We start from the raw sequence: 26,565 nt of genomic DNA on the forward strand, positions 1-26,565 counted from the left end.
AAATTCAGGTTTATATACTCATCACTGATGCAAGAGCCACACAAAAGCAACTTAGTTTGCTGGTGACTTTGAAGCAGAGTTGCATCAGAGTTGGGATAACTGGCTTATGGTTTACCAGGCCACCTCCCTGAGCTAGACATACTCTTGATTTGCCTCACAGGATATGGAAACAGCAGGTTCATGGAGTAGTGACTGCAGGTAGTCTTTTGCTCTGTAACCAACTCCAGCCCCAGTGCAATACGATGTTTACTTTGCATGGAGGTCTATGATGTATTTCAATGACAAAATAGGAGTTGAAGGGAAAAGGCAAGTATTACTCATGTTTCTTACTTATCTGTTTTTCACTCTTACACACAAGTGTCACTTTCACCAAAGGGACCTTAATCCATCCAAACACAAAGACTTCATACAGGTTGTTGGAGGGAGGGGTGGAAAAGGAGAAAAGCATAACTTTTATTCCATTGCTTTCTAGCTGGAAAAAAAACACTGACACAAAGATGCAAGCTGTGCTAGTGTTCCACTTTGAAATCTGTGTTCCAAGCACTGCTTCAAACTAGGCTCTAACAGGACAGCTTGACAGCCAGAGGCACATCCTGACACCTTTCAGTAAGAAGCAGCACTTAAATTTGTTCTGGAACTACCACTATTATCAGCCCATGCTGCTGAAATGAGGTTCCCTTCTCACCATTTAATTCCTATGAGATCAGTTCTGTAAGCAAGGATTTCATCTTATCGAAGCAGCAGCTCTAGCAGTTTGGGTTGTAAAGGAACAAAAACAACCGCTACACAAATCCAATGTCTTTTGAAAATATTTTATGTTAAAAATACAGAAAAATATTTCTTGTTCAAAGAGGAAAAATATACTGCATGACGACACTGCTCTAGGCATGTTCAGAAGGTGTCTGTGGCTCCACAACCCGTCACTGGAGTGATGACCCAATTTGGCAGCTAATGGTTCTTTTTCAACTTCTCAATCATTTATCAAAGCCAGAATCATACTGTGACAAAACAGAAAACATGATACCAGTGGATTACTGAAGCATGTGCAAGTAGCAACAGCTATCACTTTCATGAGAGAACTGCACTTGATTCTGAAATAGAAAGTCAAGGCAACTATGCTAGGTGCTTTGCTTATGAAGACAAGGACTGCAGAAGTAATACTGCAGTAGAAGAGAGTAGTTCTTCCATCTTGTAGTAAGTGGCCCCATCACAGAACTCGTCTGCTTTCAGCTCAGCCAGATCAACTTTATTTTCTAAACCACAACTTGTAAAATAAACTTGGTCCTCAAGATGACTTCCATTCTGAATAGGCCACTTACTTATTATAGGTGCTGAAATCATGTAACTCTTTATATTGTACTTATAGTGGGTTTGAGATTAAGGAGTAGTCTGAGTTTCCAAACAATGTTTGATCAAAAAGAATAAAGGCATATAATGAGCCTGGAGATAGCTGTCAAAATATATTATTGAGGCTTAGCAGGATGCAAAAAGACAAGACACTTATGAATACCAGCAATTACACTAGCAGAATAGAGGAGATAAAAATAGCTGGCAGACAATTCCTTTGTTCCTTGGGAGAAATTTTGGAAACCAACCTGTAAAGGTACATGAAGAAACAGAGCAGATGGAAGCCTAGTTTAATCATCGCTTCCTTCATGTGTGATTTCAGTTGTCCTCGGTTATGGATCTCTGTGGGATCAAATACCCCCATGTTTCCACTTGGCACCATAATGTACCTGGAAGTTTAAGAGAAAAATAAAAAAACAACAGAAGTACAGTCATCAAAACATGAAGGAGTGTCAGGGAAAGGGGAGGAGGAGAGCTTGCACAGAAGGGACTTTCATCTAAAGAGTTGTTTCTTAATTCAGCATAAGGGAGCTCTTCAATTCTATTTCAGTTTCAGGATATTGTGTGTATCTATCTCTGCCACTACAATCCGCAAACAAAGAATACGAGGACAAGAAGTACTTAAAAGCTCAGCCCAGCTTCTCATGTATAAATGGGAGAGTTTCCAGGTCATAGCTTATTCCAGATCAATTTTAATTGCTGTTTGTGGTTACTTGGTGTTATGAAGGAAACATCCACCCTCAGTGGAAAGATGTGTTAGATGAAAGGGACTGGAAAAGAATTAATTTAGCTAAGACTTAGAGATTTATTTACAAGAAAACCACACATAGATAATCACAAACTCCAGTGGTCAAAATGAGATAGCATAAGACAAGACAAAGGATCTGTGTATTATTCCCACCTTTGCCACAACTATCCTGCGTTATCTCAGCAGAGACACTGACACAGACAGGATGAGAGATTGGGCAGAACTGAAGAAGTTGCTGTCCAAACCCACATAAGAACAAAAGCTGAGTGAAAATAAGTGAAATGTTAAGTGAAATGTAAGCAAAAGGAAGAATAAAACCAGCAAAACGAATGTTTATGTCCTGTGAAAATTCACCAAGCAGCATGTCCTTTTGTCATACGCATTTCTCAAGAGAGCAAATGCAAGCATATGAAGTTCTCACTCCAGCTGAGCTCAGTCTAGAACAGTATTATTATTTCACTTATATGTCATACAGGCTCTACCTTCCTGGAATAATACGCTTTCTACACAGGAATTTAACTCCTGGAGAAAAGGCAAGATCTCAGAACAGAACACTTTGATTTTCTTTATATACTTGAAGAATGGCACCACTTGCACTCCAAAAGGCACTTCCCCACCTCTTACAACATTAATTTCAATAATAGGAGGGGAAGAAAGGGAAAAAGAAACAAGGATGTTCTCTAGCAGCAGCAGGAGACCGGGGCGGGGGGGGGGGGGAAGTTAAGACCACAGCATTTGTCTTTCTTTCACAGAGGCATTAAAAAGCACTGTAGCATATTTGACTAATAACAAAGACAATTATGTCCTATTAAAAATAGTTCATGTGAAATAATCACAGTTTGAAAGTCTCTTCTAAATTTGAAGTTTTAAGTGATTGGTCTATTTTTAATATTATAACAAAAAATATTGTCCATTTACTGGAAATTTATTCCAATAAAATGCATTTCAAGGAAGAACACAAGTTTCCTGTACCAATTTATCCTAGAAATAGAGTGCATAGTTTTCTTGTATCTCTAGGATTTACTAATTTTGCTTTTTAAGAAGAGTGATAACACTTAAATGATGCAACTTAATTAAAGCTTGTGGAACTTGGGAGGTAGTTTTTCCAAGAGGCTTACAAGCTAGTACAGCTTATATTATACATCTAAGGAACTATAGTCATGGACACAAGGATGCTAGATGCTGACAAACACAACTCAAGCCAGTTGTGTACCCTAAACAGCAAAAAACAACTGCAGCAAAACCACACAGAACAAGAAAACTGTCAGCTTTAATGAATATACACATTAGTGGCTCCAGTATCTCCGTTCAGTGGAAGCTGCTGCCACAGCAACAGGATTTTTCCCTCTAGATTACACAATTTTGTAAGGGATGTGGAAGTTCTGGTCAGAATTTTCACTGTATTTTAAAGATTTTTTTTTTTTTTACATTTTTTTTTTCTCCTTCAGTTTTAAGAGGGGTACAATCTACTTAAAGACATGACAAGAATCACATTATTTTGATCTATTATCATCTCAAGCATGTCTATATAACAAAGAAGAAAAAAAAAAGTTGAACACTTCCCTAAGAGTTGCTTTCTTTTTGTCTAGTCACGTTCATCATTTCCTTTGTAATTCTTGCTTCTTTTGCTTAGTAGCAGGTCTAAGAAATATTTAAGAACTAAAAAGTATGTATTTGGAAACCTGATTAGATATCAAATAAGCTGCTTCAATGTCTAGTTTTAAAACATGGAGAATGTAAGAGAAAACTATATCACACTGGAGATTGTACAAGACACTACAAAATTCAGCAAAAAATAAACCAAATTACACAAGCATCTGAGTATGCTGAACCAGAAGGGCCAGTAGGATGTTTCAAAGTTGCAGCGTGTTTATTGTAAGTCTCCCCTGATGCTGTTTTTGACCAATTTATCCTCCCCAGGATTTGTTTCTGATGCCCCTTTCACACAAAACCTCTCTACTCTCACTGAAACCATTGAGACAATTAGTAAATTAAGCCAGTGCTGCCTGTAACTGTACCATTTACTCATCAAGATTAAGCAGGTTTTGAAGGAAAGAGAATAAGTGGAAGGGATTATTATCCTACCTTTCTCTCTATTATCACTTAGATATACTACAAAGCACAGACTTCTTCAATCTCAATAAAATTATTTTGATATCTGTACTCATCTTGGAGTAAACAATAATCTTAAACCTTTCTGAATTCACGTGCAGCAACATTTAGTCCAGAAATTGGTTCCTGAAATACTATAACATATGAAGAAGATTCAAACACATTCAGCTGATACTGGAAGTTTGCAGCTCATGATAATGGGTTCACACTTCATCTGTTCCCACTTAAACCCAGTTTAATAACTGACACTTTCTCCTCTCTTCAGCGTATTCAAACTACTTTACAGTCCACCATTTTTCTGACTACCGTATCTTTTGTCCATTGAACACTGGGTCAAATCATCAGTTTTTCTTTATAATGCTAAACGACACACTTGCTTTTGCAGACCTCTAACTCCTTCACTATAGATGGGATAGTCCAGGCTATTAATCTGTGTGAAACTCCTCGATCCTCAGAAAGAAGGCAGGATTAGCAATATAGGCTTAACATTTTGACTTCCTGTGGCAGAACAGGCAACATATTATATTGTCATATTCATTTATTGCCTACACTGCATATCTAAAATTGAGGAAACAATTCTGGATTTTAGGATATTCAGAATGTCTACCCCATGCATGACAAATATAAAATGAGAGCTGTCAATTCAAAACAGCAGTCAAAGCTTACTGCCTAAAGTGTGGAAATAGAAATAACTGTATCTTAAAATTCTCTCTGACCAGATTTAGAAGGAAAAGCAAGTGGCTACTTTAAACATTAACATAAGTAAGCAAAAGGAAGCAGCAAAGGGGTAACCAGTAGAAGAAAGCTTCAAAGAAAACGCATTCTCTCTGTAGTGTCTCTGTAGAAACAGTCTAGCCTAAATAAAACACCAAATGCAAACTCCATACTGGCCAGCAGATACCAAAGGGAATACTGGTCATCTTGTGCAACAGTGTATAATACAGCTGTACATATGGGTGGCCAAACAAAACTATCCCTATGTGTGTGCATTTTGGCAACATTTGTTTATTAGGCATACAAGTTACACTGTCTCATGTTACCCCACTTGAAGGCTTTGCTAGCAATTTTTTAGAAAACAAGGGTAATAAATGCATGGTTATTTTGCCCAAGAATGAGATTATCAGTAAACGGATCCTCAACTTCTTTTTAATAAGAGCTATGAAACCTCTTGTTTAATTTTACCAGCAACTTGACCCATCCCTGCAAATAGTTAGTTAGCCATAGCAGGTTCAGGCAAACAAGAACTACAGCCAACTTTTCATACCTATATCTTAAACATTTACTCTTTTGGACTTCCTGTAGTATAGAGATTAGAGATAATTTACGACAAATCCACACCCATTTTTCATTAGCGTAACACCTGTAAAGGTTCGATTCTCTGCACATCGAATGATACAAAATAAAAAGAACATTTTTGAACCCACAGTCCCAATGTTGCCACATGGAAACCCCTACTGATAAGTGAACTGTTTCAAAGCGGTGGACAGCCCAGTAGACAAAGACCAGTAACACTGACAGTTGTCATAAGATGAAAAGTCTGCAAACCTTTCCAAATACAAAGAGGCAAGATGGGGGACCAAAAACAATGCAACTGAGGGGGAGAGACAAGGCAGTAAACGAAGGAGGGTGTGGGGATAACACTACAGCCCGATGGTTTTACAGCCATCAGCCATGCTGACCAAAGTATTTTTATGCTGATATCACTATCAGGCATGTAGGCACAGCATGGAAAACATTAACAACTATGTTTGCAGTACTACTTCATAATTCCAACTCACATGCTATTATTTCTTACGAACTTGGGAATCACTCACAAATCAAGATTCCTGGGCACTAGAGAGTATGCAAGGAAAGGCCAAAAGTTTCATGTCCTTTACACTGTTGAGTTTCTTGTAATTTTAATTGCAAGGAGAGTAGAGTTTTATGTTAGTTAGATCCATGAAGACTGTTAGCAGCTCAAGAACACAACAACTGAAATATCTCATCATGATGTATTATTTATCTTCATACTACACTCAAAACTAAACTAGTAACAGTGAAGAAAAAAAAAAAAAAAAAAGGATGCAAACTCCTTTGCACTTACCTATATATATTCCATGTTGCTACCGGCAAATTAAGGAGAAAGATGAACCAGTGCAATGAAATAAGCATTAATACAGTTACAACAGCATGGCCAATCACCTCAGGGACCACCCACTGTAAAAAGGGAAGAAAAGAGTTATAAGCACAAATGTAAATTCCTTTCTGAAAAGGAGATCTATGTGGAGTTATCGTCTGATTCTAATAATGTAAAACTCAGACAGAAAATTCATGGCAGAAGCATGCGATTCCATCATAATGTGGGGAAATTAATACCTTCAGACAGATTCCATGTGAGTAAGCCAGAAATCAGGCCCGAAGATATTATAGCAGAGGTACTTTATCTAAGTATTACAAACATTTCTAGAGAGAAGCACAGCAGCTGTTTGAACAGAACTATATTACACAAGCACTTAAAAAAGCGAGTTAAGAAAATATACAGCGCTCATCTGAAACCACTGCAGAGAACAGTGGATTTAGGAATGAGAGAAGCAGATAATTAAAATCTGCACAGACACAGGACATACAAACACCCTCAGGCTTGGAACTGATAAGAAAGTTGATCAATATGAAAACTGGCATAGTTAAATTCGGTCATCCCCTGGAAACAGCACATTTTGGCTTGACAGTAACCTGTAGCATTCTCTCTTACAACAAGAAAGAAAATATCTTGAAATCAAAGTGAACACCCATGCGGGAAGGCTACATTGATTTAACTAAATCAGTTTTAAGCAGATTTGGTTAAAATGGTACTTTTCCTTATCACAGTAAAACTCTCTGCTGTTCAAGAGAGGTTAGAAATTATACAGAAGCATCAGAGAAAGTTGCTATAAAGATCGCAGAGTTCAGTCACATGTAGACATCCTTGGTATGGCACACCCACAAGAACAACAGCACAGAACTCAAGAGCTCTGTGAAGAGTTAAGTCTCAGTCCCACGAACTCAAGCGTAGCAGCCCATCTCAGAGCACCAAGGGTCAGAAGAGCCTTTCATGACTGAATTTGCTGAAAGACAGGCATCCAAAAAAGGCAAGCAGACTGAAACAAAGGATACATGCAAAATATTGCCAGTCAAGGCTCTTCAGATATACATTACACTCCTGTTATTTGTGATGCTAAGATGAAGGACTGTTTTCTTAAACCACATTAAACGCAAAGAAGAGTAACTTACTTTATTGAGTTTCGAGCAGCATGATCTAGCGTTAATGTAGTCACATTCCAAATCTGACAGTGTAATTATCTGAAGTCCAAGATAAGGAAAAATTGTATGGTAACACAGAATACACAAAGCTTTATTTTTATCCAATAAGTTGGGAAGAGCACTCTGCTCTCAGTGTAGACTGTCTTGTTCTATAGCTGCTCTACCAAAGGCATATTTCAATTAGTTACAACTCAATCCTACTTTAGGTAGAAAGTTAGGCCACATTTTATCATCAGGCCAAGTGATTTTATGATGTTTTTCCAATGGCAACCGTTGCACAAGTGCTAAAGTTCAGTTCAGTGCCTAAAACAGACCAGGGAGGCAAACTCAGTATTTTTAGTATCAGAATTATTACTACGACACTTGAAACCAGAACTTAAAGGCAGAAAAAGTTAATGCACTTTTTAAACTCTCCTCACAATAAAGCTAAATCGTGCAGTTTTAAGAAATGGATCTACTTTTTTTTACATTTGCATCAACACTGGATTAATTCATACTTTACTAGGAAATAAGAGGGTAACATCCTTGTCAAAGTTTCAGCAACTGAAATATGAAGATTTCAGATGGAAAAGTCCTCTCAAAAAAGGCACATGCACATCATCGTGCTATGACCTGTAAAGCTCACGCTCCTTTTCTCAGAGAAAATGAAAAAGGACAATATTTTTTTCTATCCCTAAAAAACAGGTTAGGTCTTTTCATTTTTCAGCAAATAACCTATCCTTCTAGGATGAATTTCTTTCAAGTGCTTCTGTACTTTTTTCTGTTAGCAGAACCAGGTAGATTCTGAAATAGCACCAGTATTTGAACTAATGAGAGACAATTCTCTTTTATTCAGAAAAAATAAGCAAAGAAAGCCAAATCAGTGCTTTTACATTCTACCAATGCCAGACAGCAAAGACTGCAGGCAAGGTTGTAACAAAAAAATACAGAAATTCTGTTTGTCGGGGAACTCTCAGTCTCCCAGCTACGAGCTCACACGTAAAATAGAGAAAGGCGTCCTTACAACTAAGAGACTATCGCCTGGCTGTATTTTTGTAGGCCCGCGTAGTTTCCGAGGGCATGAAGCGTGCTTTGACACCCCTTCCTCTACACCAACGCCAAGCACATGCCGAGGCACGATGTATTTTCCATAGCACCGGCCGCACGCGCCCCTGGCAGCCTGCAGCCCCCCGAGCTCCAGCACTCGAAGGAGCGAACCTATTTCGGGCCCTGAAGCACCCGCCGTTTCCCCGTAGCGAGGCGCTCCCGCCTCCTCGAGGACATCCCCCTCCCCCGGCTCCCGGGTGCTGCCGCCCCAAGCACCCCCCGCCAGCGGCCATTACCCAGCACAGGCCCCCACGCCGCGCCACCCTCAGCCCGCCGCCAGCCCCGCGGCTCCGGCCCCGCCCGCCCTCAGCGGTGCCTCAACGGGCCCGGCCCACCTCGGTCCCGCCGGGCGCGGTCACAGGCCCAGCCCTACCCACCCCCAGCGCCCCGTAGCCACGGAGAAGGAGGATACGAAGTAGACGGCGAGGAAGATGAGGGCGCAGCAGTCAATCAGCGAGAAGATGAAGACCACCGACTCCATCCCGCCGCGGCCGCCGCCCTCCCGGCCGCCGTACGCCACGCCCCACCGCCCGGGGCGGGCCGCGTCGGGCCCCGCCCCTCCCTGCCGCGCAGCATGCTGGGAAATGGAGTCCCCGCGGCAGCCCGCCCCCGGGCCTCCTCAGGGCTGCGGCCGGGCGGTGACAGCCGGGGCATGTCCCTGCTCTTCGCGAGGGCGCTGCCGGGGATCTCCCGCGGCCCTGACCAGGGCAGAGGGGGCGCGCCTATTTTGAAACTTAATAAGCGGCCCGGCGGGCCAGAAGCGGGAGAAGGGAGCGCGCCCAGAGCAGGGCCACCCCGCGCCGGTCCGCTCTGCCGGTACACTTGGAAGGGGGCCTGCGGCGGCGCGGCTGAGGCGCCCTAGCGCTGCCTGCGCATAATTCCCGCCCGGCCGCACCGCGCAGGCGAAGCGCTAGGACAGCCCCTGGGCCCACGGGGAAGGTGGGCCGGGGAGGGCGGCGAGGGGCGATGCGGAGCCGGCCGGGGCACTTCGTGGACCTGCGGCTGAAGCAGCGCGTTAAGCAGGTACCCGGCTGGGCAGGCAGCGCGGCTGGCTGGCGGGCCTCGTCCCCGCGGGGCGGCAGCCGGCGGGGCCTCCCCGCGGCCGGCACGGCGGGCCTCGCCGTTCCCCCTTCTCGCTGAGAGGGGCCGTGAGCATCCGGCCTGCTCAGGTGTGGGGAGGAGCGGCAGCGAGCGCCAAACCCGGCCTCGTCTGTCAGGGCTTTAAAAAGGCTTTAAAAATACCTTTAAAAAGGTTTTTTATTTTATTTTATCAATTTATTTTATTATTTATGGTTGGGTTTTGTTACTTTCTTCCATCCTCTTCGGTACTTCTGATCCTGAAGCTGGCTGCTATTTAAGTGTGAAATGCATCGTCAAGAAAAATGTACTCTGGGTAGATACAGGCTAATTGGAAGTGTTTACATTTGAAAACATGTACATCGATTATGTTAAGTGAGTGAAGAAAGGGAAAAAATGTGATTACTTCCATAATACATAGTGAAGAGTGGGGAGAACAGTGATTCCTTCAGGTGGCATAGTGCTGTGTTATGTTTTATTAATATTTATGGTGACTTTGCAAATTAAACACCATTTTTCTGTGTCTATATATAAGCGTACTCTGCTTCTAATTCCCTAAAATGTGAGCAGCTCCTTGAGGGAGCTTATTTTCCTTTACAAGATCGCAGTGACTATGTCTTAACTACTCTGAAATTAAAGAGCCAGCTGGATTTATGGTAGGCTTGATATTTTCTGCAGGTCAGTAGCTGCCCATGGGTGATGTGAAGTGTAACTTCATTTTAAAAAATAATTCTGTATTTAATTCTAAGCAATTAGATTGTTTTAAATAGAGGTATTAATTTAAATGTGATTTCGCAGTCCTCCTTGCTGTGACATTTGTGATACCATATCTTTTAGGGAGATTCTCTGTCTCCTTTTTTTAAAGAAGGAATCCACCATTACAGTATTGAAACTCCTTCTCACTCCGAATTTGGAGAGTGGGGGAAGAAAGCAAATGGAATACAGTTGTACCTGAAATTTAGTACATTTTCTCATACTTCCATAATTGTTGTTTGAAAATGAGTTGGATCAGCTGCTGTCAGAAAAAAAAAAAAGGCTTCATAGAATTCACTTTCATTTATATACTTTTCTGTAGCATTCTTTGAAACATCTTGTAAATATTAAAGTCCTGATTATGACAGTATTCATACTAATTGATGTAGAGTATTTCATTTTTAAGGTAGGAGATCTAAGACAAAAGGAGGTTAACTGAGAGAAACCAAGAACTTTAGAAGGACTGACAATAAGATGGTGTGTGGGTTACAAAGTCATCTTTCTTACAATGGACTTGAACCAGCAGAAGTCACCGAAGCCCCAAAATACAGTATGCTGCTTTTTCTCGGCAAACATAGCTAGCTAGTTATCTGTGTCTTAATAAGCATTGGGAAATACTGTCTAGTGTGTTCCAAGGCAGTTCAAAGCTGTTTCTGATTTTCTTTTTGACATCTGTGAAGAGTAGAGTTTGAAATAGGCATATTTGATCTAGCTGATCTGGTGACGTGATTGACAAAGATTTTATTTGCTGCTTAAAATTCTTCGTTTCAGTATCTTGCAAGTAGCAAATGTGGCCAGTATGTTGACATTGGAATTCTAGCATCTGATTTGCAGAAAACCTACAGGTGAGCAAAGATTTGTATTCTTATATTCTACATTAAAAATATGGAATATATTATTTTGTTATTTTGCATTTGTGTATTTTTAATCAAAATTTTAATTTTGTTTATGTTAATTTCATTACCAGATGTTGAGGTTGATTGAAATGATAAGATGATTTCCACTCAAAGTGTTTTCCTCTGGCAATATATTTAGTATCTTATACTTTATTAATGCATTGGCATTGCGAGATCTACTTGTGGTCTGTGTTTTTTTGGGTGGGTTTTTTGTTTTTTTAATTAAACAACTACAGATGCATTATAGCATATTGGTCCTTACCCCAGTGAGCTTAAAATATGAGGGAAAATAACACTTCAATGCAGGCAGATGGGGAGATGCAGGATTTGGTAAGCACTGAATCTTGCTCAGTTGCTCAGCGTAACGGTCAATCTTGCCTAATTATTTTTATGCCGTTATGTTTTTCTGGGTGGGGAGTAAGGTTGCGTTTCAGAAGATCATTGGTGGGTGTGTGGGTTTTCCACCTTCATTAGAAGGTGGAAAAGTATATTCATTTCTGTTTGCACAGTATTTATTTGTGCCTTGTTAGAGAAAGGGAGCTAAAACCCTTGCTTAGGATGCTTACAGGTCTTCGTTTTTTGTTTTGTTTTGTCTTTCCTCTGTCAGCTATTGTATAAAAGCAAATAAATAAAATACGACCTCAGTAAGTGAAGGTAGAAGCTTGATGATTTTTGTTTGCATTTAAGGATGTTTGTTGAATCAGATTTTCTCGTATTGATCATTATTAATTATCACAGTTATTCCTTGCTGGACTGTCCTTTCTAGACTGTAGTCCTGTGCCCGTATGCTCTTGTTTGAATTAAAATTAAAAAATGGGTAGTGTTGTGAAATAGAATCCAGTGTGCTCCTGTGTCCATTGCTGCTTCTCTATATCTATAGTTAGAAAGGACCTTGATAATTTTTACTAAACTTTCCTTTAGAGACCAGTATAGTTTACTGGTTTTGTTTCATCCCAGTAGTTGAGCCATTCCAGGCTTAAGAAAGAACAATCACGTTTTCACATAGTTGGTTTTTAATAAGAACTTGTGTAGAAGCTTGAGTATCAACTTACAGCGTATTTTTTCCACTGAGAATGACAATATGTTGAGGGGAAAGAGCAGTTGGTGTAACCTGTTTGTTTTGGTTTTTTTCAGTGCAGAATATGGACGAAGAAAAAGAAATGCTTTTAGAATACAAGTTGAAAAAGGTAGTTCTGTTAGTATTATGTCCAAGATGCCAAATTCTTTGATTATGCTTTGGCTGTTTTCTTAATGTGTTTGAACTTTTTCTTTCAGTATTTGGAATAATCAGTAATGAAAAAGAACGTGAAGATTTAGCAGTTTTAGAAGCTGAACATGTGGCAAAAAGAGCAAGGCAACAAGAGAAAAATGAGTAAGAAGAGTTTTTACCATTAGAATACTTTAATAATGCAATTAGTATTATTGTTTCTTTAAAGCTTTCTGTCTTCATATTATTAAATTTTGGTATTTTCAAGGTTACAGATAGATCCTTGATTTTCCATAGGCTTGTCTTCATCAGAAGTTACCTGTAGTTAATGGAAGCACTTTTTTCACTGAAGACAAGCAGATATTAGAACCAGTCGTTATTTCTCTGTTATGGGGAACACACAGCTCCGAATTCGTGGATATGCTTGGGACTTCCTTGATAGTTTTCCACATAAGGCCACAGTCCTTATGTGATTCAGTTCCTTTGTTTTGTTTTATTCTTAATCTTCCTTGAGTATGAAAGATATTAGCTAAATCAGAGATAAGACTACAAGACAGGCTATTCAGAGTAAATCACCACTGGGTAAGAGATTGGAATTAAGATTTCCTGACTCCTAACCCTGTGCATAGTCTCATGGACCATTCTGGTCTCTCTAACCTGTGATAGACATTAAGAGTCTCATGGGAAATGAGGACATTGTAATCAGAAGGACTAGTCTAGTTCAGCAGTGGTTTGCTACCACTTCCCTTGTGCCAGCATTGGTGATTGTATGATCTCCTGGTGAACTGGATCAGATTGATCCCACGTCACTTTTTTTTTAGGACTATCTTTCAGCCAAGTTGCCAAGTTGATTCAACTCATCACGGACTTGGAAAGGATGCATTTTTTAACTCTCCATGTAGTAAATTTACAGCACGCTAGTCAGGAGTTTTTCTTCATTAGGCTACATACCATGGTTATGGGGAACCACATTGTGGAAATTACATTTATTTTGTTTTGTGGGTGTCTTCCTTGCAGTTCTGCTCTGACACATTAATAATTTTTGTCTTCCTTCCATGTAAAGGACTGCAGGAAGTGCCACAGATGACTCTGATTATGATGATTATCCAGAAGATCTAGTAAGTTGTATTTTATTATGATTGTTTGTATTTGCGTAACACATGATTCTATGTTGTGAGATTGCAGTGCACTTGGAGAGTTTAAAAGTGGAGATGAAGATCAGGTATAGTCAGAGTTGACAATTCCAACTGAGAATCTATAGAGCTAAAAGTAGGCTATTTTCTGAAGAAGAAGGAAGAACCTGTGGTGGGGAATCACTTTTGAGGAAAGCACACTGGGGGCGCGAAAGACTTGGCTATCAAATGAATGAAATGATTGAAGAAACTGACATATCTGGTTATTACTAATAGAGGTGGCTGTCAATTAACAGGAGTCACTTCAGGGTAAATTGCAAAGGCTGTTGCCTCTTCAACCAGCAGATGTAGTTTTGTATGCAGGCATTTGATTTGCAGAGGAGTGGGTTGGAAGGTGCATGACTACTTTCTCCAGCAGGGATAATGCTAAGTGATGTTTATGAAATAATTTTCATTGGCCTCTTAATACAAATAGTCCAAGTCATAACCTGTATATTTTCTTTTAAAATACATGAATCTACAGTCTACAAATCATATGAACAGTTCCCTGCTGAGCTTATACAAGAAAGGCAATCCCGATTCTGTTCCAACCACTCCCAAAAATGAACCAATGGAAACCCCCCCTCCTGTGCGAACAGCACCTCAAACAAGCACCCTCTCACCAGGAACGCGAGCTGAAACACGCATCTCTGAAGGTGGCTGGTTCATTGATAAAACTCCATGTGGAAAAGACTTTTTCATTGACCTTTCTGAGGATGGAGACGGAGATGAAAAGAAACCAATTTCTGAGGTATTTTGTTTTACAAACACAATGTGATTTAAGTAGCAAGTATGAATATAATTTCCTGTGTAATTTGACAGGCTTTTGAAGGGTGATGCTAAGACCAAAAGGACTGTCTGTCTAGATTTTTAAAATATGTTATTTTTATTACAAACATGCATGCTGTTTTTAAAGATAGTGAACATGTTAAATAGAAAGATTGGCGTAAGCCCAGCGGAGTACTTGTTTTTAGCTTGGTTTCTGAAGAAGAAAGAGCTTAGCCCATTGTTCTGCCGTGTCAGAAGTGATTTTTGAACCTTCTGGCCCATCTCAAGCATGTTTGTATGGGAGGTAAAAAGTAACAATATTATGAATTTCCTCCTCAATTTTTTGAGGCAAATGTAGTGCTCAGTGTTAGGGAGACCCAGATCAGTGCCCATACTGAGAGAAAGGTAAGTGGAACTTAGCCATTATTTATTCTGTTTGCCACTGACCGGCCTAACTAGTCAGGAAGCATGTGGCTTGCTGTAGCCATAGCATGTGGTCTCCCTTAGCCAGTGGTTAAGTCTTAGTGAGACTGGGGAAAGCTGAAGGTTTTTGGATGGACAAAGAGTTGGGGAAGTTGAAAGGAAATTGCATTGGTTTATAAAGCAGTTAAAAATAGGTCCTACTCCCCATCCAGATGTATTGTTCACTTTGTGATTTCCTTCCCTTCCTCCCGCCCCCCCCCAGTTTTTTTCTTATTTACTAAAAACCAACTTTGTTTAGCTATTGAAAACTTTCCATTTATGTATGGGAGATAACACTTACGTTGTTTGGCTGACCAGACGTTTTGGCAGGATGTTCTTTTTTATGTGAAGGAAGAACTACATTTACATCTACCTTTCTGATTACACAAAATGCTTACTGAATAAGCAGATGTGGCAAATCATCCCTTTATCCTAGTAGTACTGCATCCTCTTATATGGAGAAATTGAGTAAAAGGGAGATCTTCAAATTGTAAAAACATTTGCAATACTGTATTCTGAAAAAAATAAACAACAAACTAACTTTCATTGAACCTCTTTTTTTTCTTTTCTCCTGTATTAGTCCTTTTCTACATGCAATTAACTTGTGTCAGCACTAAATAATATTTTCTTACAGCCACTCACGACTTACTAGTAACAAAAATTGTTTCCGTTGGAGTAAATACACTGATGCAGTTTTATTCATCCCCAAAGTGGATTGCTCTATGGCATGCAAATAACTGGTGTCTGATTTTGGTTAGTGGTTTTGGAATTTTTTTGGGAGTTTGTTTGGGGTTTTTTCCTTTATAAGTATGTACACTTAGGAAAAAAGTGACTTGTGTAATTAACCCTTTAAAAAAAAAGGCAAATCCTATAAAAAAAGGATTTTTCTACAAAAAGAAGGGGCTAAATTCCTGCCTTGCTCGTCTTTATTCATATAATATGTGTAAGTTAAGCATCATAGACACTTGCACATTTTGTTCTTTTAAGTATTTGTAGAAATTCACTGACTTGGAAGGTTTCATATATATCATTCTGGTTTTATGCCCTAGAAATCAACAGAATTTTCTGTCTTGGAGAGTGAAAGAAAGAAGACAAAGGGTAGGAGAACAAAAAGAAAAAAAGAAGAATTTCAAGATGTAGATGGAGAAATTGATGGCATCTTACTTAAAGAGAAAGGTGAGAAGTTATTTTTGGCACGCTGCTCCAAATAAAGCGATGGTATTTGACTGTGGAATCCCATTAGCAGAGAAGTGTTTTACACTAAGGTGCAGAGAAGTGACCTTGAGTGTTTTGTTAAGAAATTTAGCCTTAATCTTTTGCTAAACAATATTCCAGTCCTGTTTCTGCCACCAAAAACTACTGCTACTCCATGTACTTAGCTATTGTTTAGGGTGAGATCTTTCTTGTTCGGTGTTAGCAACTACTGTTATGCCATGTCTGAATTTGCATGACTTTTCCTCCTTTGCAGTTAGAAGTAAGGGACCAGAGCTTTACCACCCTTCAGTGAAGTTTGAGGATGTAGGAGGCAATGACGAAACTTTAAAGGTTAGTTAAAATTTTAGTTGTGAGACACAATACTCTGAATAAAGTGTCGCGTGAAAAATGACAAACAAGTCTGGCAGAATTAATCTGTGCGGCACTGAGAATAGCTGCTTATACCAACAGCAACAAAGTTTTGGATTTTTTTTCTTTGACTAATCTTTCTGAAAGCAGTCGCTGAAATTATATTAATAAACAGAACTTACTTTTATTTTGATCTGTCTATAATATTAGCAATCTATAATACTAATTTCTTCAATTTAAATTGAGGTCTGTCTTGTCCTTAACAGGAAATATGCAAAATGCTCATTCATGTCCGTCATCCCGAAGTCTATAACCACTTAGGTGTGGTTCCACCTCGTGGTTTTCTTTTACATGGACCACCGGGATGTGGAAAGACACTACTTGCACAGGCAATTGCTGGGGTGAGATAGCTTTACATGTACAGTTTCTTCTGTTTCTGAATTATATTTAGAGAGAAACTAAATAATCCTTCTTCATGATAGACTAGACCTTTTTCTCTTTTTTTTTTTTTAATCTCTTTCCTCTTCTTCTTATCTTAGTCTAAAATGCATTCATTTTCACTTCCTTTGTTTGAATTCCATCTGAATCTGTACTTGATAGAACCTCATATGAAGAGGGGACATAGTGACAGAGTTTTATGTTTGACTTAATTGTTTTGAGACATTTCCAGGACAGCAATATAGGCATGGGTATTGAGAAGGCGGTAAATAGAAGATATTTTTGGTTAAATGTACCATAATGTTTTATTTTAAGTCTGGACTCAACCATACCATCTTCTATGAGGCATTACATCGATTCTATTGGGTGGCATCCATTAAACAGTGATTTCTGAATTCCAAAACTGCGTGTTGCCTTGCCTACATCAAACTAATGATTTCAGTGCATATGACATTATTGATAGCTTGGTGTGTGGTGGGGCTGCTGTGCTGCTCTGTGGCTGTCTTTGATATAAATCTAGGGTCTATTTAGGGCTGTTCAGTGATAACCATGGACATTTCTTTGTCTTTAATACAGTTGTTCCTTAAATGTCACATTATAACCTTAAATTTAGATGCATGTAAATGACAAACTTTTGTAGTACAGTTTTTATCTTTGAAAGAAAATACTGATGTTTATTACTTAAATGTTGGTTAGACTCTTCTGACACTATCAAACGTTTTATTTCAAAAGATTTGGTTTTTTTCTTTTTAATGCCTTACTGTAAGAAGGTATCTGTTGAATTAATCTCTGATATTTAATACAGGTATTATCAGCAGATATTTGTATCCTGGAAGATTACTAAATTTAGGGGAAGAAACATGACACAAGTGAAAAATTTTCAGAGATGAGATAAATTTAATGACTACTTCTTAAATTGTTTTCTTAAGTAAGATACTGTCAATAGTTATTCGAGGCAAATTATGTCCTCCAAGCCCCAGGTAGTGCCTGTGGTGGCTGTGAATTGTATAAATCAGGATTTTTTTAATATGTAGTTCAAAGAGCTTGAAATAGGCTGCAACTACCTGTAGCACTACTGTGCTACAGTGTATCAAAGTTAGAATTTTATTTATTTTTAATAGCGCAAAACCTTGAGCGTGAGTTTTACAAGTATCTTATTATACAATCCTGCTCAGATATTTCTGGAGCAAGACTAAGGGAACCAAGCCTGGTGGGGATCTTTTCCACACTACTAAATAATGTTTTGTTACAGATGGAAATAGACAATTTTCTCAAGAAGGGAGCCCAAGCATGAACTGAAATATATACATTGTGAAAGGTTGGGCTGGGGACCAAGGTGCAAAGCTGTTTGGCAGTGCAGTTGTCCTCTAACTGAATTAGGGAAACTTTTTTTTTTGTATCCATTGCGGTTCACTTGGCCAAATGGCTCAGACCCATTTTAAATTGGAGGATGCTACTCATGTTTCTTAAGAGCCCTTTAAGATTTAGTCTTGATTACATAATCTTTGGGTGTAAAAGATGTCATATTGGAAAATATTTGTCCTCTAGGACAGCTGACATTTCTAACTTCTGGATGTAACACAACATTCCTTGTCTCTTTCAGGAGCTTGAGCTCCCGATGCTGAAAGTGGCAGCAACGGAGATGGTGTCTGGAGTGTCAGGGGAATCTGAGCAGAAACTGAGAGAATTGTTTGAGCAGGCTGTGGTGAGACTCCCATTGGAAATAACACTGTGAATTGTTTGTCCTTTTCTTTGTAAAGATTCATACTTTGTTGCTGTGGTTTGAATTTGAGTGAATATTAGTGAGTGAATCTTTATATTGCTGCACACAAGTCATTGTGTCTCCCCTTCTGTGACCAGAATTTCATTGTACTGTCATGCTGTCATAGAGCACAAAGATTACTATTCTGAAATCTTGACAAAAGATAGTTCATCATAGGAATGTAAAGGGAGCAACATAAATTATTTAGCTATTTGGAGCTGATTGGCTTGATATATAAAAACAAAAAACATGTGAGAGCAGTTTACTCTACTTTTTTGTTACAAGTTTTTTTTGCTGTTTTTGTATGGCATGGAGTTTGAGTGAATTTGAGAAGACTTTGGGGATTTATGTATAAAGTAAGAAATTTGGGACAAATACCATAAGAGCAGGAGTCAAGTTACAGATGAAGTCTGGCTTTGGTGTGACTTCCAGATTTAGTAAGAAGCAGAGAACCAGACAGGCTGAGATAATTTTAATTTAAACAAATCCAGATTTTTTTTTTTTTTTTTTTTTTTTTTTAGTATGTGGCTGATGTTTTATTTCATGAGGACAGTTTTCTGTTCCTGACCTCTGAGAATGTTCTGGTTTTCCAACTTTATTGCATTTTTCTACTCTGGCTCATGACTGTATATAGGTGTTCAGAGTAAGTTGCTGTAAAAAAGGAAGGTGAACAGGGTGAAAAGATTGATTGTGAAGCTGTTAGATTGTTATGTTTCCGGTTCATACTACATTTTAATTTTTAGGAAGCTTTGTTAAGGTGTTGTTTAGAAGAAAATTAAATAAGCGATTGTACAGAGTGTTTAGAAATTACATGTCTTTTTTATGTATGGGAGGTAGCTATGAAAGTTATTTTTTAAGAAATTAAATGTATTGCCAAAAATACATTTAAAAATAAAAATCTGTTGCCTTTCTCATAGTGCCTCACATTCGTTTTTGTACCAATTCTTGTGCAGGGCAAAAAGACATAGTTCCACTCTACATTATGCATGTACTGTGGAATTTTTATAGGTTAGTTGCATTTTTTCCCTCTATCAGAGAGCAGAAAAGTGAATGACAACTAGATGGCGCAGTTGCTACCTGATAACACAGAATGCATGGGTTTTAAAATACTATTTTTTTTAATATGATTCTGGTGGTTTTTTGAAGGTGATTCTAGTGTCTCCCTTGACTATTCCTTTGCACTACTAGTGCTTTTTGAGAATATTAATAATCTTATGTCAGTTAAACACTATTCCTTTCTATTAGTTGCAGTAGTTATTATTCTATGCTAGTGTTGGCTCTTTATGAACATGAAGTACACGGAATTTTAGAATACTTGTAGGAGTTGTTCATTTTTACTCTTTGAACATGGTCAGACTCTGTAGTAATCTTGAAGTTGGCAGTTCATTTTTCATGACCACCTACTGCTCCTTTTGTTCTATTATGTGTGTCAGTAATACCAGCTCTTGAAATTCCACAGCTCTAATGTCACTAACAAAACAAACAAAAAAACAAATCAGACCTTTCTTGTCTGATTTTCTTTTTTGGACTTTAGCAAGTAAGCAGACACAATGGAATATTTATGGAAAACATAAAGCAACATAGAGGTACATGTAAATTTTAAAAAATATATAGAGACATTTTGAATCTCATGCCTTAATTATTTCATAGCCTCAGTTCAGCACAGTTTCATGGTCTGGTGGTTCTCCAGATAGTCAATAAGAACAACAGAATTGTTCTGGGATGGGTCGATTGTGCAGCAGACTCAGAGTAATAATTATAGAACAGAAAATTGAAAAAAAATTTTCTCTCTCGTAATACACTATGTAAGTGTAATTTTATCATTATTAATGTTTCTTGTTCCTAGTCCAGTGCACCATGTGTCCTTTTCATTGATGAGATTGATGCAATCACCCCAAAAAGAGAAGTTGCATCGAAGGACATGGAGCGGAGAATTGTTGCTCAGTTCCTAACTTGCATGGATGGTCAGTTTCAGGATCATCTGTACTAAGCTAAACTTTCTAATTAGCAGGGTCGCTGTCTTGCTTTCCTTCAGTAGTGACTTGTGGTTGCTTTAGTGGAGATAGTGGTAGTAACTTTTTGTATTTTGGCACAGTTTACCTGGGGGTGGTGGGAAGATTCTAATAAATTTGAGGGGATGTTACTACATTATTTTCACAGTGGTCTGTACAGCATTATTTAAGCCTGTCTGTTGTATAAACAAATATAATGGGAAAATGTGTTAAATGTCATTTGAAATGCTTGTTTGTGCTTGATTGTGCAAAATTCAAATTCTAGGTAGTAGAAATAAGGATGAACAGCAGTTTAGTATGTTGGATAATTTATCTCTGCTGTTCTGAGTATTATTGTGTGCTGCAGAAACAGAGTCACATATATATCAGAACAAAGCTGAGACAGTGAGTATGAGTACTAACTTACTTCCTTCCTTCCTTTAGACTTGAATAACGTGGCTGCCACTACACAGGTCCTTGTTATTGGAGCAACTAACAGACCTGACTCACTGGACCCTGCACTGAGGCGAGCTGGGAGATTTGATCGAGAAATTTGTTTAGGGATCCCAGATGAAGCAGCAAGAGAAAAGTATGTGTTATAAAGTTTAAGCTTCTTTTTGATTAATTAATAAAGAAATAATGTGTAAGTTAACATACAAATTAAGGAAAAATACTTTATTGTCTTTAGTTCTATTTGTGCCTCTACGCACCTATGGATCACCACACACTGAAAAGTGCAGAAGACATTAAGTGTGCATCTACTCTTTGTCTTGGTAGCTGTGTCTACGTTTGGGGTGGTTTCCTTTCTTGTGTGCAAATCTGCTTTTAGCATTTTGTTAATGGGTTTTCAAGTATAGAAACAGTATAGATGATGGAATTAAATTTATCTTTTCTGTTGTTCAGGAAGTTAACAATCTGTCTTTGGTGCTCCCTATGCAACTATTAAATTAGGAACGTAAATTAAGTATAGCCCATTTGTTAGTTCTCTCAAGCACATACCTTAAGCAACAGGCCTAGGTTCTTCCATTCCATTCCTCACGGAAATACACCAGTCCAGGCTTAAGCTGAGCTGCAGTCATCCTGTTTTGTATAACTGGCCCTTTTTACTCCAAAGATCTGTGACCATCAGACTAGATTTAAAAAAAAAAAAACAAAATTACTTTTTTTAATTAAAAAGGAACTGCTACTCATTTCCACAACAGCAGAAAACACAGGAAGGGAAGTGTGAAAACAGCTGTGGCTTGTCTTGTTATGGGAAGGAAAGAAAGGTTAAAGGATGAGTTCCTTCTAGCTCAACTAATCTTATTTCTAGGTGTCACGGTTTAAAGCTGGGCTGGCTATTAAACCTGCGGCAGATGCCCTCTGTTATCCCCCCCCCCTCCCCCCAGAGGGAAAGGGAAAGGGAAAAGAGACTTCTGGGCTGGAAAATTAAAACAGTTTTAATAAACTATAATAATGAAAAAAAAAGTATAATAATAATAATAGAAATAATCAAATATATACAAATATATATACAAAACCAAGATTGAGCTCCCCTGAAGTCAGCCACGTCACCACCGGCACTGCAGGGCAGGCTCCGGGAAGGCCCAGGCTGGGCCTAGCGACGGTCGAGAGCTGGATTCAGGAACGCACGGATCGGGATCAGGGGCAGCAGGAAAACAGACGGAGTCCTCCTTGGACACTGGCCATAGCAGAAAGAGAGCGAGACCCTCGTGATCCCCCCGCTTTATACTGAGAATGACGTGTATGGGATGGAATACCCTCGTTGGTCAATTTTGGGTCACCTGCCCTGTCCGCTCCCCCCTGCAGCTGCGACCCCCCTTCGGCTCTTCACTCGTAAGCAGTGAGGAATTCAGCAGTGACCTTGGTTTCTCTCAAGAACAAGTACAGCAAGAGCCTTTCTGCACAACATCCCTACCGGTGCCTCAGTGATAACTACAAACTTCGAGCGTTATCAGTCCTGGAAGCAGACACTGTCCGCAAAAACATGCAGTTAGTTTCAGAAAGTGCAGTTACTTAGAGGAGACTTAGCTGAAAGTAAAAATCACTGAAAGGAAAATCGGCCTGGTTTAGGCCAAACCAGGACATTAGGTTGAAAAAGCAAACTGTTCTGCTTGCCACATTGCTCACTTTGTGTTGTTAGCACTACTGGCCATTATTCCACCCTTTTTTTTTTCCTCCTTCTGGCCATGCCTCCACTTTTTTTTTCCTCCCTCTTCCTTCAGATATACAGCCCTATAGTAATTATGTTCCTCTTCATTGTGGGAAAACATGCAAGTGGTTAGAGGTGGAACTGAAGAGTTGACTGATGAGCATTCTGATTCTATGACATTTATTAAGTTCATGTTAAAAATATGATGTTCCCAGAAGTAGCACTTTTTCAAAGGATAGGAGTTGTGAATGGGAAAGCCATCATAGTATGTAGGGATTGTTCAAAAGTTAGAGCGTAGTCACGTTCATTCATATTACTGTTTTGTACAATTGTTTGTATTTGTGTTCCTGGAGGTGTAGGCTTACAGGAACTGTTGATTTTATTTTCTTTTTTAAATTATTCCCTCCCCACTGCTTCTCTGTTTTGTTTTGGTTTTGGGGTGGTTTTTGTTGGGAGGTTTTGTTCCTTCTTTTAAAATAAAAGGGTCATATAGAAACAGAAGTCTTTATAGTGTGCTGATTTGCAACCTAATAGATCAGTCTTGCTGAAGGCATGATTTGAACTGCTTAGCTGTGGTTCTGCAGCCTTAGGCAGGTGGAGTAGGATGAGGAAGTGTACCTGGAGGTCTTGCTTTACTTGCAGTGTTTTCTTGCGCATGTGTGAATAACATGAATGAAAATAACATATGTAGGACACAGATTTGGGATGAGCCATTTACAGTTCTTAACTTTTTACACTTTGAGTCACTTGATTAGCTACAGTTGTTGTCAGGTAGCTTGAAAAATTGTTGAGAACCAAGCTAGTATCACTAATAAAGATTTAAATGAGAGATGATAGAACTTCTTAGTGGGGGAGGCAAACAGATGAAACGTATTATAGTTTCAGAGTTTCGAATAGTTTAATAACTTGTTCTTTTCATAACTTTTCTGTAGTTACATTACTTGATCTGGAAATAATTTAAACTAGTTTTTGTTGGAACTAGAAAGTGTGTTAATGATCTTCACTTCTTTGGTTTGTGCTGCCTTTTAAAAATATTTTCCCAATGAAGTGATGTTTTGCTGCTTTAAAACAAGTTGATTTGATCCCTCTGCTCAGAGTTGTTCAATGCTAGTATTTGTGTGGTGACATTGGCTTTTGTCTTTGCTTTTGACTATTCATGTAGTTTTCAGTTGTCTTTGGCTTAGAAGAACAGTAGGAAGTCTTGGTGGACCTTTAAGGAGGTTTTTAAAGCTTCAGCCTTGATACAGAGTGAAAAAACTACCATTAAAAAAAAAAGTGTGAAGCATAGCACTTCACTGTCAGTTACATAGAGCTGTTTTATATTAGTGATGGAACTGCATAGTTAGGTGTAACTTCAGCTTTTGAATGAGGATGAGGTAACACATGAGGTGTACACATAAGCTGTGTGTTGCCTATTGGAAATTTTAATGAGGATGCAGGAAGTATCTGCAGTTATATTCCACTGACAATGGTAGGGGAAAGATGCTGAAGATTAAAAGACAGAGCTCATCACACAGACTGATTTCATTTGCTCCTTGCAGAATAGTTTGTTGTGGATGTTCTTCAATAAATAAATAGAAGTGGGATGGAACAGACAATACAGACTAAGGTTGTTAGGAATACAAGGTAAAACATCTCAATGGATAACTTGTGCGCGTCTCTGTGGTACACTCTGAGATCTACTCTGTCAGTCTTAAATCATAAACTAAGGTTTAAAGAATCTATAATACTTAGATTCACCAAAACTAGCTTTTATCCACTGATTGACGTTGCCTGGTTGATGCTGTTGGTTTTCACTTAATAACTGAAAGGAAATATATAGCATAGTTTTGTGGGTTTCAGTGTCAGGTACTTCCTAGTTGAGTGAAAAGTGTTCCCACTGTACTACGTCAGTTCATGTGGACTGAAAGAGACCTTAAATCAATGCTGTTTGTTTTCATATGAAAATAAAAAAAAGCCACAGGTTCATCTTTATTTTGTTCTTTTTCTCCCTACTTGATTAGAATTCTTCGGACTTTGTGTCGAAAACTTAAGCTCCCGGAGTCCTTTGAATTTCATCATTTAGCACGGCTGACTCCGGGTTATGTAGGTGCTGATCTGATGGCACTTTGTCGTGAGGCAGCTATGTGCACAGTGAACAGAGTCCTGATAAAATCTGAGCAGCAGAAAAGGAAACACGCACATGCTGGAGGAAACGCAGCCGAAGAAAGCATGGGAATAGGAACAGACATCTTAGTGGAAGAGGATACCAAACAACTAGAACTTCCTCCTAAGGTATTTGTTCCTTGAAGCGTGTGCCTCTAATATCTTAAGAATTGAGTCATTTTATAGTTGTGAAAGTCATTGCTCATAAATCCTTAAACGTCTATGGCCAATGTAATATTACATTTAGATTTAGAAATAGCAGCTCCTAAGCCAGAAGCTTAACTCCCAATGACCCATATAATGAGTCTGAATAAGTGGCTTCCAAAACCCACACCTTCTAAAAAAATGGTGTTAATGTTATATACAAGGTGTGGGTTTTGCCTTGGGTTTTTCATTGTTGTTGTTTGTGGTTTTTTGTTTTGTTTTCTAGCAGACCAGAGATTAAAATAGTGGCTATGTCTCTCTTCAAAAGTATATCAACTGTAAGAGAATTGTAAGAATATCAGACTTGCACTGAACTTTTACCAAGCTGGCTGCTGTGCCCTCAGTGAAATATCTATGATGATGCCTGGGGCTCTTCCCTGACCTGGTATAGTTACAGTTAGCCAAAGTCTGGAAGTATTTATGCAGTCTACATTTTCCCTTCAGCTATGTGGTTACTTGGGGTAAATCGCATGTGTCTAGTACCTATAGCAAGTTTGAGGAAGAGGCATCTATCCAGCAGAAAAGTTGGGTTAGCAATGTGACTTGAGCTGCAGAGAAGGTATCTGGTGATGTGCAGTACAGCTGGAACTCTGTGGCAGAAAATAGCATTTCCAGTGCCAGAATTATTCTGTGGCCCAAGTAACATGCTGTGGTCAGTGAACCAGAACGTCTTTATATCTTGGCCCTACTTCTCAAAATCTGGAGTGTGTATGTGCCTTCATTATGTGTAGTCTGCCTAAAGATTTGTCTGGAGAAGTAAACCAAAGTGGCTTTAAATTCACAGTGTACTCAGATTCTGGTTTTAGAAAGACTTGTCAAAGAAAACTGTTACCGTAATTAACAAAAAACAGTGTAAAAAGCTGTAGTAAGGCTTTGTATTAGAGTAACATAATCGTACTGCCTACCTCCCAGTGTTTCCTGGGGCCTGATATAGCCAAAAGAAAGCAGGGAGGGCAGGTCATTGTAGCTTTTGTCAACATCACCATGATCAAAGGGGTTATTGAGGATGAGGAAGTCTAATCCTAACAGAGCCGTGTTTTGATAGCTGGCAGGAGGTTGACATAGTCTAATACAGGGTATTGTCATTAAAACTGTTGTATTATGTTTATAATGGAAAAATAAACACACAAAACCTTTAAAAATAATTCACACAATTCGAGTAAACAAACCCAGTGATCTCTGCTATTTCAGAGTTTCTGTTAATGGTTCTGTGAAGAAGAGGAGAAAGGGCTTAAAAGGCATATCAGGCACTATAAACATTTCTATTTCTTTGTGGTCAGTTGTAGAGCTATCTTAGTTGCAACAAATAGGAAGTGATACTTTTCCCATATGCTGCTGAAGGAAAAATGTGGAAACTTAACAGTTGAGTTTTTGCAATTTTTTTTTGTCTCCCTCTCTCTTGT

General features: G+C 38.9%; 2 protein-coding genes across 2 annotated transcripts in view; one reads left to right on the forward strand and one right to left on the reverse strand.

Annotated features, from left to right (window-relative positions):
* Nucleotides 1–796: 796 nt before the first annotated feature.
* Nucleotides 797–9,113, reverse strand: CNIH4 (cornichon family member 4). Its single transcript, XM_068408000.1, has 5 exons — nucleotides 8,985–9,113; nucleotides 7,457–7,525; nucleotides 6,291–6,403; nucleotides 1,596–1,736; nucleotides 797–998 (listed from the first exon to the last, which is right to left on the reverse strand). Exons 1-5 carry the CDS (start codon nucleotides 9,051–9,053, stop codon nucleotides 971–973), a joined length of 420 nt encoding a protein of 139 aa, XP_068264101.1. The 5' UTR covers nucleotides 9,054–9,113; the 3' UTR covers nucleotides 797–970.
* A 110-nt stretch (nucleotides 9,114–9,223) lies between these two features.
* The window catches only part of NVL (nuclear VCP like), a 43,478-nt gene continuing 26,136 nt past the window's right edge, over nucleotides 9,224–26,565 (forward strand). Inside the window, exons 1-13 of the mRNA XM_068407735.1 lie at nucleotides 9,224–9,595; nucleotides 11,174–11,247; nucleotides 12,433–12,485; nucleotides 12,574–12,670; nucleotides 13,569–13,623; nucleotides 14,162–14,428; nucleotides 15,957–16,083; nucleotides 16,376–16,452; nucleotides 16,737–16,871; nucleotides 18,512–18,613; nucleotides 20,517–20,634; nucleotides 21,106–21,250; nucleotides 24,817–25,087. Coding sequence (XP_068263836.1) covers nucleotides 9,539–9,595; nucleotides 11,174–11,247; nucleotides 12,433–12,485; nucleotides 12,574–12,670; nucleotides 13,569–13,623; nucleotides 14,162–14,428; nucleotides 15,957–16,083; nucleotides 16,376–16,452; nucleotides 16,737–16,871; nucleotides 18,512–18,613; nucleotides 20,517–20,634; nucleotides 21,106–21,250; nucleotides 24,817–25,087 — 1,578 coding nt within the window. The 5' untranslated portion in view covers nucleotides 9,224–9,538. The remainder of the gene's footprint in view (nucleotides 9,596–11,173; nucleotides 11,248–12,432; nucleotides 12,486–12,573; nucleotides 12,671–13,568; nucleotides 13,624–14,161; nucleotides 14,429–15,956; nucleotides 16,084–16,375; nucleotides 16,453–16,736; nucleotides 16,872–18,511; nucleotides 18,614–20,516; nucleotides 20,635–21,105; nucleotides 21,251–24,816; nucleotides 25,088–26,565) is intronic.

This window comes from Nyctibius grandis, chromosome 1 (genome assembly GCF_013368605.1).
Source record: "Nyctibius grandis isolate bNycGra1 chromosome 1, bNycGra1.pri, whole genome shotgun sequence".
NCBI lineage: Eukaryota > Metazoa > Chordata > Aves > Nyctibiiformes > Nyctibiidae > Nyctibius > Nyctibius grandis.

Excerpts from the sequence above, each read along its gene's own strand:
- CNIH4 (XM_068408000.1), bottom strand. The coding sequence starts at position 9,053 with ATGGAGTCGGTGGTCTTCATCTTCTCGCTGATTGACTGCTGCGCCCTC. Across the intron at positions 7,526-8,984 it reads TCTTCCTCGCCGTCTACTTC|ATAATTACACTGTCAGATTT; the intron begins GTATCCTCCTTC and ends CTTGGACTTCAG. Across the intron at positions 1,737-6,290 it reads GCAACATGGAATATATATAG|GTACATTATGGTGCCAAGTG; the intron begins GTAAGTGCAAAG and ends TTAAACTTCCAG.